Source organism: Palaemon carinicauda, unplaced genomic scaffold (genome assembly GCF_036898095.1).
Source record: "Palaemon carinicauda isolate YSFRI2023 unplaced genomic scaffold, ASM3689809v2 scaffold368, whole genome shotgun sequence".
Classification (NCBI taxonomy): domain Eukaryota; kingdom Metazoa; phylum Arthropoda; class Malacostraca; order Decapoda; family Palaemonidae; genus Palaemon; species Palaemon carinicauda.
This window is the reverse complement of record NW_027171362.1, coordinates 1-15062: the sequence shown is the minus strand read 5'-3', so window position 1 is coordinate 15062 and position 15062 is coordinate 1. Positions and strand designations below refer to the sequence as shown.

Genomic DNA, 15062 nt, shown 5'->3' with positions numbered 1-15062 from the left:
ATAATAATTTGTCTTCGGCCAAGCGTGTTAGCGAACTTCATGGTCTCTCGTATGACATCGCCCATTCAAGGGGATTGGGGGAGGTAACATTCAGATTCGTCCCTGAGTTTATTGCCAAGACTCAGAATCGGGGAGTAGTGGACCCTCGGTTCGACTCCTTCCAGATTTCTAGTCTCCGTTCTGTAACAGATGACCCAGACCATCTCCTACTATGCCCAGTAAGGAGTTTGGGGCTACAGTGAGCCCTCGCTACTTCGCGGTTCGACTATCGCGTATTTTTTTCATAACGCATGTATATACATATATCGCGGATTTTCTGGAAATTTCGAAAATAGCCGCGATATGTGAAGACCCCAAATATTTTGTTAATTCCATTAATAATTAGTAATATCTGCTCTTACTGATGGTTCATTTCATTACATATGACATATTATTCAGTTCAGAAAGAAATAAAACACGAAAAGTGAATGTGATCATACGATAATTCAGTATACCTGTACGTAGTAAAATTAAATCGAACATGAAACGCAAATCAGATGCAGTCTGACTTTGTCATATTTGAATGGTGTAAGGCTGCTGATGGCTACTACTACAAATGTAATGGATGTGCATCTTTTCCATGAATCTTTTGTATGTATACGTACGTAGTACTGCATCCAATAATATTCTTTGTTGCAAAAATCACGTCTCGAATAAGCGTACATATCCTACAACAAAACAAGCGTAAAATAGCGTACGTAAAGCATACTGTATATAGTACCTTGTATTTGAATTTGTAACTACTACGTAGCATGTAAGATGGACTGTGATTGGTTCCAGTGCTGATAGATGACGAATCAGCTCCCAAGTTTTGTAATCTAGCCTGTGATTGGTGTTTTGACCGCTTCTCTGATCCGCAGCATCTTCTCGCGGCCACTTAGTTTGCCTCTCTCTCGCCGGGTAGACGCTGCTACGTTACTGTGTAACTTTAATCTTGTGTTGTGCGTGACTGTTTGATGTTGAACTTTTTGTTGAACTTTCTGTTTAACCCCTACAATGGCTCCCAAGCGTTCTGCTTCTACTAAGGCTGGTAGTGAGCCTAAACGCCACCGAAAAATGATGGCGATTTCTGAGAAGGTGACACTTCTCAATATGTTGAAAGAAGGCAGAAGTTACGCAGCCGCAGCCCGCCATTTTGGATTGAACGAATCCACCGTTCGCTACATTAAGAAGGACGAGGCAAACATTAGAAAGACGTCTGCCATCACCTTTAGCAGGTCAGCTAAGCGAGTTGTTACCGCTCGTAATAAAACGATCGTCCGTATTGAAGGTGCTTTAGCAGTCTGGATTGCCGACTGCCGGAAGAAGAACATAGCCTTGGATACGAACACCATCCGAACCAAGGTTTTGGGTTTGTATGAGAATTTTGCGGCAAAGGAACTTCAAGACGACGATGACGACCATGCTGAAGAAGACGAAGATGATGTACTAGATGAACCTCAAGCAGGGACATCCACTGATTCCCAGCCTCAGAAACAACGTTTTTCCGCCAGCAAAGGATAGTTCGCGAAGTTTCAGAAACGCTTCGGCCTGAAAAGCGTTTTCCTGCATGGCTAGGCTGCTTCCGCTGACACTACCGCTGTTGAAACTTACGCGAATGAGACATTTAAGAACATTATCATTCAAGGTTGATACAAGCCCGAACAAGTGTTTAATATGGATGAGACCAACTTTCCTGTTCAAAGAAGCCAAAGCCTCTGGCTTTAAAGCATTCAAAGATCGTGTTACCCTTGTGATGTGTGGCAATACTGCTAGATTTTTGCTAAAGCCGGGGGTTATTTACAAATCAAAAAACCCTCGCACTTTGTAAATTAAAAATAAGAATCTCCTTCCCGTGTACTGGATGCATAATCCAAAAGCATGGATTACGAAGATGCTGACCTCCAACTGGTTCCACCAGTGTTTTATCCTGCAAGTCAGTAAATATCTCTTAGAGAAGGGCTTTCCATTTAAGATCCTTCTCCTTATGGATAACGCTGGTGGACACGCAACTGATCTGTCGCATGAGGGCATTCAGGTTGAGTTCCTGCCACCCAACACAACGTCATTAATTCAACCAATGGACCAGGGGATTATCAGGGCGTTCAAGGCCCTTTACACGAAGATTACCTTGGCGGACCTCGTTGCGTATGTGGATGCTGCCCAAGATGATGAGGATGAAACATTCAATTTGAAGGCGTACTGGCGGAAGTACACAATAGCTACGTGCCTGCAGAACATCCAGAAGACACTGAAAGAAATGAAACCTGCTACTGTTAATGCGAGCTGGAAGAAGTTGTGGCCCCAGATTGTTTACGATAACGAGGGATTTACACCTGCTGAGATTCAACACTCTGCAATACGGAAATCTGTGCAGTTGGCTGCGATAATTGGAGGTGACGGGTTTGGCGACATGACGACAGAAGACGTCGACGAGTTGTTGGACTGCCATTCCCAGCCGCTAACTGACGCAGACCTCGAAGACCTGACGAAATCTACCAGTGAAGAAGACAGTGAAACACAGGAAGAGACTCAAGAAAATATCGAAGAAACGGGCTTAACATTAGAACGGCTTGCCAAGCTCTGCAACCTTGCAAAGGAGTTGAAAGAATTGTCACAAGAGTGGGACGAGGATATGGTTCGTTCTTTGCAATTCTGCAACAAAATTGATGAAGACATGACTCCCTACAGGATGCTCTTCGAGCGAAAAAAGAAGCAGCGGAAGCAACTTCCGATCACAATGTTCTTCCAGCCCCGCAAAAAAGAGCCAGTTCCTCCTGCTACTATCCCTTCGGAAGAAATAGAAGTGTCCCAGGAAGAAGTTGAAGAGGTGTCCCAGGAAAAGACACCTCCGTCTGAAGAGACGTAAAATATTATCATTGGCTGCACAGTTGAAGACATCATCAGCTTCATCATCATCATTTCTACTGTGCAGCAAATTCATCGCCATCATCATTCAAGTTTTTCTTCAACTTCTTTCGTGGTGAGTACAGTAACAATCTTTATTTTTTTATACTACGTACTTTAATATTCTAACATTTTAATATTTGTGCCTGTTTTAGTTTATGGTACTGCAGTACATGCATTAAGTGTTCTGTACATTGAAGGGTAGTTTGTTAACAGTACTACGTAAAGGGAAGGTTTGAAAAGTCTGAATATACATGTTATAACCTATCATATTTTTTTGTTTATTACATTTAAAACAACTCTCTCTCTCTCTCTCTCTCTCTCTCTCTCTCTCTCTCTCTCTCTCTCTCTCTCTCTCTCTCTCTCTCTCTCTCTCTCTCTCTCGTAAATTATCATTCGGTCATTAGCGGCAGTTTGTTATTGTTGATTAAACGGCAAAAAAAGAAAAAAGAAAAAAATTGTTCTCCTGCTTTGCTACGTATGTAGGATTTTATATAGATACGGTAAATAATATTTGTAATAACATATTTACTAAAAGCTTTTAATATCATTATTTATCACTTTCATCATGCGCGTTTAATGCCTTCGTTTGTTTATTACGATCGAAGATGGAGCGTACAGTAAACGAATGGAAGGTTTCCGTTTCAGGCGGCGTCATAAAGAAAAACATTATATATATGGCATTCATTTCATTTATTTGGAAGTCCTAAGAAAAATTAAGTAAATCATTGGTAATAACAAAATCAACATATAATCAATATAATCGATGCAAAAACTAACCTATACACAGATGTGTAAATGCGTTTGTTTCTTCATTATGATCAGAGATAAACGTAAATAAAACATTGGTTGTCATTTTATATCGTGCTTTTTGGCGTGTTTAGGAAACGCATGATATAAAATCGCCTTTAATATTTGTGCCTGTTTTAGTTTAGGGTACTGTAGTACATGCATTAAGTGTTCTGTACATTAAAGGGTTGTTTGTTAACAGTACTACGTAAAGGGAAGGTTTTAAAAATCTTAATATACATGTTAAATAAATACGTAAATATGGTGTCCCTACTTCGTGGATTTTCAGCTATCGCGGTCGGGTTTGGAACCTATCTACCGCGATAAACGAGGGTTCACTGTATATCTTGAAAGAACGGCTGCAGTCCGTCCTCATGTGCCAGCGTTATTTGTTAGCACAGGGAGGACTAAGAGGAGGGTCACCAAGAATACCATCTCGGCATGGATTCATAGTGTGATTCATCTGTCCCTGAATCCAGATCCTCCTCCGTCATGTCGCCCTAGAGCACATGATGTCAGGGGCGTAGCTACGTCTCTGGCCTTCAAAAAGAATTTTTCAGTGACGCAGGTCCTTCAAGCTGGGGTGTGGAAGCGTCAGACAACCTTCACAGCCCACTACCTGCAAGACGTGACCCACAAGAGGCTCGATACGTTCTCTATCGGCCCTGTGGTGGCTGCACAACAGCTGGTTTAAAACCTCAAGCTCCTTATTGGACAAGTAGCAGAAGGTTGAGGGCATTGTTACCCGGTTTTAGTGTGCATGAATGAAAAGGTTTGTCTGGCCCTTATTCTTTTCTTCATCCTCCCCTGTCGTGGGGAAAGCAGCATCCTGGGTTCTCTGCATAGCTGACCTCAAACCACTGCAGTTAAACCATGTTTCTTTGTGTTCCCAGTATCAAGTTAATACTGTTACGTCCCCATACCCTGACGAGGTGGTATTGGGAGAGTCCTAGTCTAAAGTTTCTATCTAAAGAACTTCAGATCAACTTCCTAGGACGAGTCACACTTCGTTATACCTTCACACACAGCTAGCGTAGTCCACAGTCCTTGCGTAGCAAGGTTCTAGCGAGGTGCAGGGACTCCTTATTTCTTGGGTGCTGACACACTCAAATAACGAGCCCCCGGGCAAAGCCAAAAAGCCAGTACTGGCTGGGACGTCCACCCTTCCTAATGGGTGAGTCACCCCTATTAAATAGCGTGGTTTGTATGTCAGTTACGGAACATATGACAAATTCGTAGATAATTTGTATTTTTCCTAACTATACAAACCTTAGCTATTTAATCAAACTTGCCCACCAGCCCTATCCCCCTTGAAGTCCTACCTCCAAGCAAAGTGAGCTCAAGCACAGGTGTGTGTGGGCCGGGGGGGGGGGGGGTAGCAAGCTACCCTCCCCTACCCCCGCTTACTAGCGGTGTGGGTAGTAAACCCTCATTAAATTTTAATGGCTCGTCATATCAGCTACGCCGAAAGTAATACCCCTATTAAATAGCTTAGGTTTGTATAGTTAGGAAAAATACAAATTATCTACAAATTTGTCATTTTGAGAAGGAAAATGTACCAGACAAGCAGAACTTGAGAAGGAAAATGTACCAGACAAGTAGAACTTCCTTTATCATATCCAACTAATACTCCTTCCTCACTCTTAGCATCTAATTTCTTCCCATCATTCACAAGAGCAAAACATTGAGAACTAAACACATGCATATTGCTTAGATTTGTCCTACTTTCCATGAAAGATTCAACTGGGGTTTTCTCTAATCTAGGATTTTAACGCCTATTTCTGATATACTTTGCTGACATAACGGCATAGGTCCATTCGGTAAATCAAAATCTAAAAGTAAACACCTAGCTATTTCAAATTATGTTCTAAAGTGCCTTTCTGCTGACCCATTCTGATGAGGAGACATGATGCAGAAGTTTCATGCTTTATTTTGTTTTCTTTCATCAACTTTTTGAACTCTCCACCATTATTACTTCTCAACCTTTTAAGACAACCATAGGGTCCTATATCTGCTAGAAATTTCCTTGTGACTTGAATAGTATTGCTTTAATTCTTCAGAAAATTTACCATAACTAATCCTGAATAGTCGTCTGTGAAATTCAAAGTGTACCTAAAACCTTCTCTAGCTGTAGGATCTGCTGGACCTGCTAAGTCACAATGTACTAGTTCAAGAGGAGACTTTGGCCTAGCATTAGGTATTCTTGAGCTCTCATTTACCATTTTACCTATCTTTGACTTTTTTACCAGAGATTTTCATCCCTTCTACGAATTTCTCTAATTTCTTGACATCTTGGAGATTACAATGACCTAAAATTTTATGCCACTCATGCAAAGAATGCGATGCCTTTCTAAAGGAGATAGCACAGTTAAGGAAATACAATTGACCTCTTCTCTGAATGTCAAGCCTAGTACCATCTTTACACTTGAGTTTGGCTTAGTTTTCTATGAATTCTACACTTTCCCTTTAGTTGCTGCACAATGCACTGAAAATATTATTTTGCCTAAATGAGGTAACATACAAAGCATCATCAAGAATAACTTTTCTAACAACACCCTTATCAACAATATCAATTTCAGTACGCATTGAACTTCAGCTAAATTAACACGGCTACCATCAGTCAATTCTATGCAATGCTCATCACTAAAATATTTGGGATCAAAGAAAATAAATTTCTCCTTACCATTCACTCCTTGAGTAGGTGCACCAGTATCTGCTAATAAAGAACTTACATAAACTAAATTAATATCACTCTTACCAATGGATCTAGTTTCACCCAGCAGTTGTCCTACAGTAGACATTTTAAAATAGAATGAATGAGAACCTTCCACCTGTTCCATATTCTTAAGTCTTTGTTCTTCCTCCTACAATATCTAGTGTCGTGGGTACTGTTTTTGCTTACATTACACCATTGCTTCTGCATGTAAGAAGGATTTGAGGAAGTTGATTTCTCACACAAAGGATTTCCACGTTTATGGCCTTTTTGACAATCATAGCATAATATTGCACGTGCATGGCCACGGTCTTACCTTGAAAGGTCTTTTGTAAATTAATCTTCATCATGCTGATTCATTACTACAAGACCTTTCAGTTTCTTCATAGCTGCCCATATTTACTTTGAATTCGCTAAATCTAAAGTGCTTTTCTTTCTGAGTAATTACTGTAAAAAATGGTTTGAATTCTAAAGGCAGTCCTTTCATAATCATTGCAAACAGTAAACTATCACCTATCACTTCACCAGCAGTTTTCAAAGCAGCAGGTGCATTTTTGGCACGAATCACATAATCAGTCACAGTTTCTGTGAAGGATTTCTCTAAAGACGTAAGTTCTGTATATAAACTTACACTCGAGATTTTCCACTTGAAGTGTAGTGTTCACGCAGAATCTTCAAAGCACCTTAACTGTTGTCTTTAGCACTTTGGATAACTAACGATAAACTTCTATCGTCCAAATGCTGAATGGTTGCGACAAAAGCTTCAGCGTTACATTCTTTATCCAGGTCAGCGTCAGCAGGTAGGACAATGTCCTGCAACTTCTGGAGCCGTAAATACCCCAGACATTTGCCTTCCCACAATTCTTACTTGCGATCATTACCGTCGAACATCATTCTGCTTCTGGGCCCATAACCTGTTGAGTTTCTATCCAGGACGGTGGTAATTATTAGTATAAGTTGGATGGTAGAACAACCTTTGACTGGTACTTAACGGGACATACTGCAGTACTCTCTACAAAGAGTCTTATTACATCACCTTTGACCTTGTAGAAGGTCCAAGGTGATGTAATATAGTACTTAAGAAGTTGGAACGTACTACAGCGCCCTCTACTAAATTGATTTTCAACTATCATGCATACGTACATTTGTACCATAATACAGTGGTACCTCTACATACGAATTTAATTCGTTCCACAACCAACTTCGGATGTAGAAACGAATTTTCCCATAAGGATACATGGTAATTCATTTAATTCGTTCCTCAGCCTAAAAACCCATAATAAATACTTAATAAATGGCTACACATAATTACACTTAACAATAACATAACTGCATAATATGAAAGAAGCATGTAAAAAAGATAATTATAAAGAAGTAATAAATAAAAAATGTGTTTTATTGCTACTTTACCTTAGAGACAGGCCAACGCAGGTGTAGGATTTGCTACGCCAGGAGACGGACGATCGGCGAGAAGGTAGACATGGTGTTAACATGTTCTTTAAATAAACACTCTCTCCCTCTCTCTCTCTCACTCTCTCTCTCTCTCTCTCTCTCTCTCTCTCTCTCTCTCTCTCTCTCTCTCTCTCTCTCTTGTTCTTCACTGTTAGTGTTAGAGACATCTATTATTTTTTTCTGAGAGAGAGAGAGAGAGAGAGAGAGAGAGAGAGAGAGAGAGAGAGAGAGAGAGAGAGAGAGATTAAACAAAAATGTGTTGTTTACATATCATTTTTAACAGCATTAACAAGTTGAAAGACAGCTAAATGTAACTAAAAAAACAATATCAGCGAATCTGAATTCCTTTATTAACTAAAACAAATATTGATACAAACACACTCGTGTGCGTATGCGCAAACACACACACACACGTACGAGGAGACATGATCGGCGAGGAAGTAGAGATGGTGACTGCGATAACATACTGTAACTTACACTACGGAAATTTTAATTTAACTCGGCTTATTTATTTTTTTTTATTTTTATATTTCATATTTTTTACATTTTTTTTCTTTTTATTTTTTTTTATTTTCATCACTCTCAGTGACGAGTTACTGTATGTTATCGCAGTCACCGTCTCTACCTCCTCCCCGACCATCTCTCTTACTGCGTAGTAATTTTTGCACCTGTGTGTGTGTTTGTGCATACGCACACGAGTGTGTTTGTATCAATATTTGTTTTAGTTAATAAAGGAATTCAGATTAGCTGTTATTACTTTCTTAGTTACATTTAATTGTTTTTCAACTCGTTGACGCTGTTAAAAATCATTTGTACTCTAAACACATTTTTGTTTAATCTCTCTCTCTCTCTCTCTCTCTCTCTCTCTCTCTCTCTCTCTCTCTCTCTCTCTCTCTCTCTCTCTCTCGGAAAAAAATAATAGACGTATCTAACACTATAACAGCGAAGAAGAACAAGAGAGAGAGAGAGAGAGAGAGAGAGAGAGAGAGAGTCTCTCTCTCTCTCTCTCTCTCTCTCTCTCTCTCTCTCTCTCTCGGAAAAAAAATAATAGACGTATCTAACACTATAACAGCGAAGAAGAACAAAGAGAGAGAGAGAGAGAGAGATTTTATTTAAAGAACATGTTAATGCTATGTTTAGAGAGAAACAGAAAAAGAGAGAAGTCTTATTTAAAAGAGCTTGCTAATGCTATCATGGTTTTCTTTGCTTCGCTTTTTTCTTTCTTTCAGTTCATCACGCTGATCCTTCTCACAAATTATCGTTGCCAACAATCTCTTTGTCCTTTATCCCTATCAACAAAAGGCGTTCTATCTCTTCCAGGGTATTGCTAAGATGTCTTGTAATAATGGTGATCACCTTCGATGGTTATTTGCTTTAATGGCTGCCTTCAGCTTGATGATCCTCGAGATCATAGGCCTATTCCGGCCATATTGTTTAGCCATACAGTATCACTCACATGCACACTGCTCTCATGTTTTTCTATAATTTCTTGCTTCAATTCTAATGAAAGAATTGCCTTCTTCCTGTACTGAAACTTAGCTTCTTAGGCACCATGATTATAGGTAAAATCAAAAAGGAAATGTGAGAAAAGGAAGAAAATAAGCACTGTTAATAACAGACCAAACAGAGGACAACCACACGATACACACAAGAATAGAGAACTGAGCACTCGACGCTCAATGGCGTAATGTTTACTTCGTGTGTCGAAATAAAATTCGGGTGTAGAGTCAAAAAATTTGCTCGAATTTTACTTCGGATTGTTGGAAAATTCGGATGTAGATACGTTCGTGTGTAGAGGTTCCACTGTACTTAGGGTAAACATGAGGTCATACTCTTAACAGTCTATTGCCCTGCTTTTGTCATGAATGCTAAACATCATGTGGAAAAATTCCAAAAGATTTTTCACCCATAATCTCTCTCTATCTAAAACCATGTTGGCTGTCTATCAGAAGATTGTTTTTCTCTATATGTTCTACTATTGAATCTACTATAATTGATTAATAAATTTTGCAAGGCACTGAAGTTAGAAGCTGGTCTGTAGTTGCCATGTTCTTCTTTTGGCCCCTTCTTGTAGATTGGAGGAACATTGCCTAGTTATATCCTTTTGGTTCCTTTCTTTCGTGGGCTGTCTTTCGTAACATTTTGTAAAAGTGTGGGGATATTTCTTCTAGTTCAATAATTTGTGACCCTTTATATTTGATAGCTGTTTCGGGGAGGGTTGTTGATTCTTCCCCAGTGAAAACAGTTGTGAAATATGCATTCATCAGTTCAGCTTTTTCCAAATCATTTGTTATAAGATTACTCTCAGAATCTCTTAGTGGGCCAATGTTGCTTTTGATTGGTTTTCTACTGTATACATATGCAAAAACTTCTTTTTGAGTTTACTAGCTGAAGCCACTTTTCTCTTCATTGATCCTGGCCTTTCTAACTAGTTTATATACTTTACGGCTTAACTTCTTGTGCTCTGAAATTTCATGAATTGAAGGCTGTGGACCCATAGATTTATTTTTGTTGTCTATACTTCTTATTGCATTGGCTATTTCTCTGTTGAAGGACTTAGGTTATGGAGTTCCATTAGGTAAAATATTTTTATGCAGTATACATTTAGCCCTTTTTTCACTATATATTCCTACAAAGAAGTCTCATTGTGTATAAATGTTCCCCATTTTGTTGTATTATAAATGAGAGAGAGAGAGAGAGAGAGAGAGAGAGAGAGAGAGAGAGAGAGAGAGAGAGAGAGAGAGAGAGAGAGAGAGAGAGAGAGAATATATTCTCTTATGATTTGTGACTTAAAAAGAAAATGATAGATTAGTTGAATAAGTATCTTGTTAAATTTGTAAGGTTCCCATCACTGATAGATCCTTATATTTTAATTCTTTTATAGGTAAGGATGTGCCAGAAACATTCAAGGTTACAAAGAGCAACACACCTAAAATAACTAAACCATCAGGACCTAATAAACCACCTGAAAGGGACCCAGATGAATTCAAGAATAAGTGGCAAGGCAACAATTACTATAATTATGGACCAGGTAAGGAAACATGCAATTGGATTCAGATAAAAAAAACTGTAAATTCCAGAAATGATCTTTGTTTTCTTTTTAATTTCATTATACTATAAAATAAATTAAAAATAACTATAATTTACTAGCTACTGTGATATATTTAAACTTGTTCCTATAATACCTTGTTTCTCACTCAAACACCAAATTTAGTTGCTTGAAATTTGTCCTGAGTGGTGACTGATAGTCTAGGAGATAACTAAATGCTTCTGGCCTTACAACAATGCAAAAATTATATACAGTATATATATATATATATATATATATATATATATATATATATATATATATATATATATATATATTTATATATATATATATATATATATATATATATATATATATATATATATATATATATATATATATATATATATATATATATATATATATATATATATATATATATATATATATATATATATATATATATATATATTATATATATATATATATATATATATATATATATATATATATATATATATATATATATATATATATATATATATATATATATATATATATATATAATATATTATTACTAGCCAAGCTGCAACCCTAGTTAGAAAAGCAAGATGCTATAAGCCCAAGGGCTCCAATAAGGAAAAATAGCCCAGTTAGGAAAGGAAATAAATGAATTATGAGAATAAATTAATATATTCTAAAAACAGTAACAGCGTCAAAAAAGATATGTCCTATATAAACTATTAACAACGTCAAAAACAGATATGTCATATATAAACTGTAAAAAGACTCATGTCAGCCTGGTCAACATAAAAACATTTGCTCCAACTTTGAACTTTTGAAGTTCTACTGATTCAACTACCCGATTAGGAAGATGATTCCACAACTTGGTAACAGCTGGAATAAAACTTCTAGAATACTGTGTAGTATTGAGCCTCATGCTAGAGAAGGCCTGGCTATTAGAATTAACTGCTTGCAGTTAATTGCAGGAGAGAATTGTCTAGGGAGATCTGGATGTAAAGGATGGTCAGTTATGAAAAATCATATGCAACATGTATAATGAACTAATTGAACGACGGTGCCAAAGATTAATATCTAGATCAGGAATAAGAAATTTATTAGACCGTAAGTTTCTGTCCAACAAATTAAGATGAGAATCAGCAGCTGAACACTAGAGAGGAGAACAATACTCAAAACAAGGTAGAATGAAGGAATTAAAACACTTCTTCAGAATAGATTGATCACATATATATAACGGATTTGAGCGAAGCGAAAAATCTATTTTTGGGTGAGATAGCCATGTCGTCCTGATGGAAGGTTCCTTCAGTAGCTTCCTAGGGTATATTTAACTACAGTGGATATTCCCAGAGAATTAAACTAAAGGTTATCACAGAATTCTAACTTCTGGTGCGAGTACCCTAAAGGTTTCCCTCTGGATATCGTATATCAGCAGGGGACGCATGTATTAACACGCCACATAGCTATCTGCACCCCATGTAGAGTTAACGCTTCGATATGGGAAGGTGGCTGAGTAACTGAGGAGCCGTTCCAAAGCTACTCTCATTCGTGGCTACTTTTGGTACTCGAGACGTAAACAAACGGGCGCCATTGTTAAATGATGTCACGTCCGTCTTCATCCTGAGCTCAGCTCCTACCAATCTCCGTGATACAGTAGGTCAGGGAGGGGCCTGAAAGGCTGAACTAGAATAGACGGGAGAGTCCATCAGGATGACATGGCTATCTCACCCAAAAATAGATTTTTCGCTTCGCTCAAAATCCGCTTTTTTGGGCTCAAGCCATGTCGTCCTGATGGAAGTGTACCAGAGAATTAATGTATCGTGGATTTTTTCCCTTAATCCAAGTGCCTAGGGCTTCGAGCAATATTCCTATGGTCTGGAGACCGTAAAGACTATGAAAATTTTAGTAATTGTCCTTACCAGAGATACTACGATGAACTGGCTTCCTACCCCCCTGGCAGGGAAGTCCTGGTGGACAAGAGGAATATCTCGAAGTGATCGGTGAAGAACTAATCACCTGGTGGAGAGATTATGCTGGTCTCGGAGACAGATCAAAGGTTAATATTCAAGTAGGAATATTATCAAGACATAGATGAGTATATAATATAAATACTTATATTATTCTTGTAATCAGATAGGAAAGGGATAAATGAAACTATAACAATCGTATATTTCCTAATAAGGAATAGGAGCAAAAGGAGACGCACATGGTAAATAAAATAGACATTTTATTTCTAAGATTGCAAGTCATTATAGAAGTAATTACAATAATGATTATAGAATTTATTTACAATAATAATGAATAATGTACAGTACATAGAAAATTAAAGACGGTGATCCTGAGTCTGAAAATGAAATTTCGCTTTTTAGAAACACAAGTTCCCAGGGAAACGCCAGTCTTTTATAGTCCAAAAAACACTCCATGCTCGAGAGCATGTGGCACACGTGTAAAATTTCTATGACATTTCACCTTGATAAAGAACAGTCTATTAGAAACACTAAGTGTCCATTAAATCACTATGTATCACAATAGGGTCAACACAGGCACCCGTAGAGTTAGAGTCCCAAATAACTCACTGTTCTATGCAGATTTAAGCAGCAGGTTTCATTACACTACCTGCAGCTACCACGAAATGTTTCACTTCGTGCACCTGTTTTGCGTAGTGCTTGAAGAACACGCGCGATGATTTCCAGCCTGTAAAGCTCTTGAGGCTTTCGAAATCTATATTCTGAGAAAAGTTCAGAGAAGATACGACTTTCCTAGGATCGTGACCTGCGGGTGTACTGTCAGGATCCGCTCTGCGAATGAAGTAGGTGATTTTCGCTCTTAGTTGTTTCAGTGACAGGTCGCTACCCGAGGTTTCTCCTTTGAAGAGTTGTCCTCCACCGAAGTCTGAAGTTCTTCGAAGATAGACCTTAAGACTCTCCACTGGGCATAGAGAGACATCTTCCTTCAGGGGGCAGATTCTCAGGGGCCCCATCTCTTGGTGGGTAGTTTATTCTTTGCGAGAAACGTTGGGTCGGGGAAGAGGGTAAGATCTCCCGTATCGGTGAATTGGATATGGCCCTCTTCTCTTGATAATGCCACTATTTCACTGACTCGGGCTCCCGAGGCGAGAGCAAAAAGGAAGATAACTTTTTGAGTCGGGTCTTTCAGAGGGCACGAATCGTTGTTCAGGCTAGAAGCAAAATGGAGCACCTTGTCCAGGGACCAGGAGATAGGTCTTGGTGGAGGTGCTGGGCGTAGTCTAGCGCATGCCTTTGGCAGTTTATTGAAGATGTCACTGGACAGGTCAATCTGGAAGGCGTATAGGGGTGGTCTAGTCAAGGCCGATTTACAAGGGGAAATCGTGTTGGCCGCTAAGCCTTGTCCATGAAGGTGAATGAAGAAGGACATGCAAAAATCAATGGTGATCTCCGTAGGATTTTTCGCCTTGACGAAGGAGACCCCACTTTTTCCAGGAAGATTCGTACTGCCTTCTGGTAGACTGTTTTGTACTCCTCGAGGAAGTCTAAGCCTTTCTTCGAGATCCCAAACCTTTTCTTTACGGCTAAGGAGAGAAAATCACGAGATGAAGGTCCTTGACTTTCAGTGATGAAGCGAAGACAGTTGACTTCTGTACTTGTTGAGAGAGGACTGGGCCCGGTAGGGGGATCAGCGTGGGCTGCAGCTCCGGGACCAGGGGATACCAATTGCTCTGGGGCCACTTGGGAGCCACTTTGAAGGTTCTCAGTTTCGATAGGACTTTCAGCAGAAGGTTGGGTGGAGGGACCAGGTAGATCTTGGACCATCTGTCCCAATCCAGGGACATGGCGTCCACCGCTTCTGCCTTGGGGTCCTCTTACGGGGCCACATATCGAGGAAGTTGATTGTTGTCGCTCATCGCGAAGAAATCGATCTGAAGTTCCGGGACTTGGCGAGAGATGAAGGAGAATGATCTTGCGTTTAGAGACCATTCCGACTCTATTGGGCTTGTCCTTGATAGAGCGTCCGCTGTCACGTTGCGGAATCCTTGTAGGTGAACTGCAGACAGGTGCCATTTCTTCCTGTCTGCCAAACGGAAGATAGGTAGAAGCACCTGATTTATCTGGGGCGATCTCGAGCCCTGACGATTGAGACATCTGACTACCACCGAGT

At 39.2% G+C, this 15062-nt stretch overlaps 1 protein-coding gene across 1 annotated transcript in view; it reads left to right on the top strand.

Moving 5' to 3' along the window:
- LOC137636721 (uncharacterized) overlaps positions 1–10910 on the top strand; it is a gene marked incomplete at both ends in the record, with an annotated part of 131752 nt that extends 120842 nt beyond the window's left edge. Inside the window, one exon of the mRNA XM_068369099.1 lies at positions 10764–10910. Within this exon, the coding sequence (XP_068225200.1) occupies positions 10764–10910 (147 nt within the window). The remainder of the gene's footprint in view (positions 1–10763) is intronic.
- Between the last annotated feature and the right edge of the window lie 4152 nt (positions 10911–15062).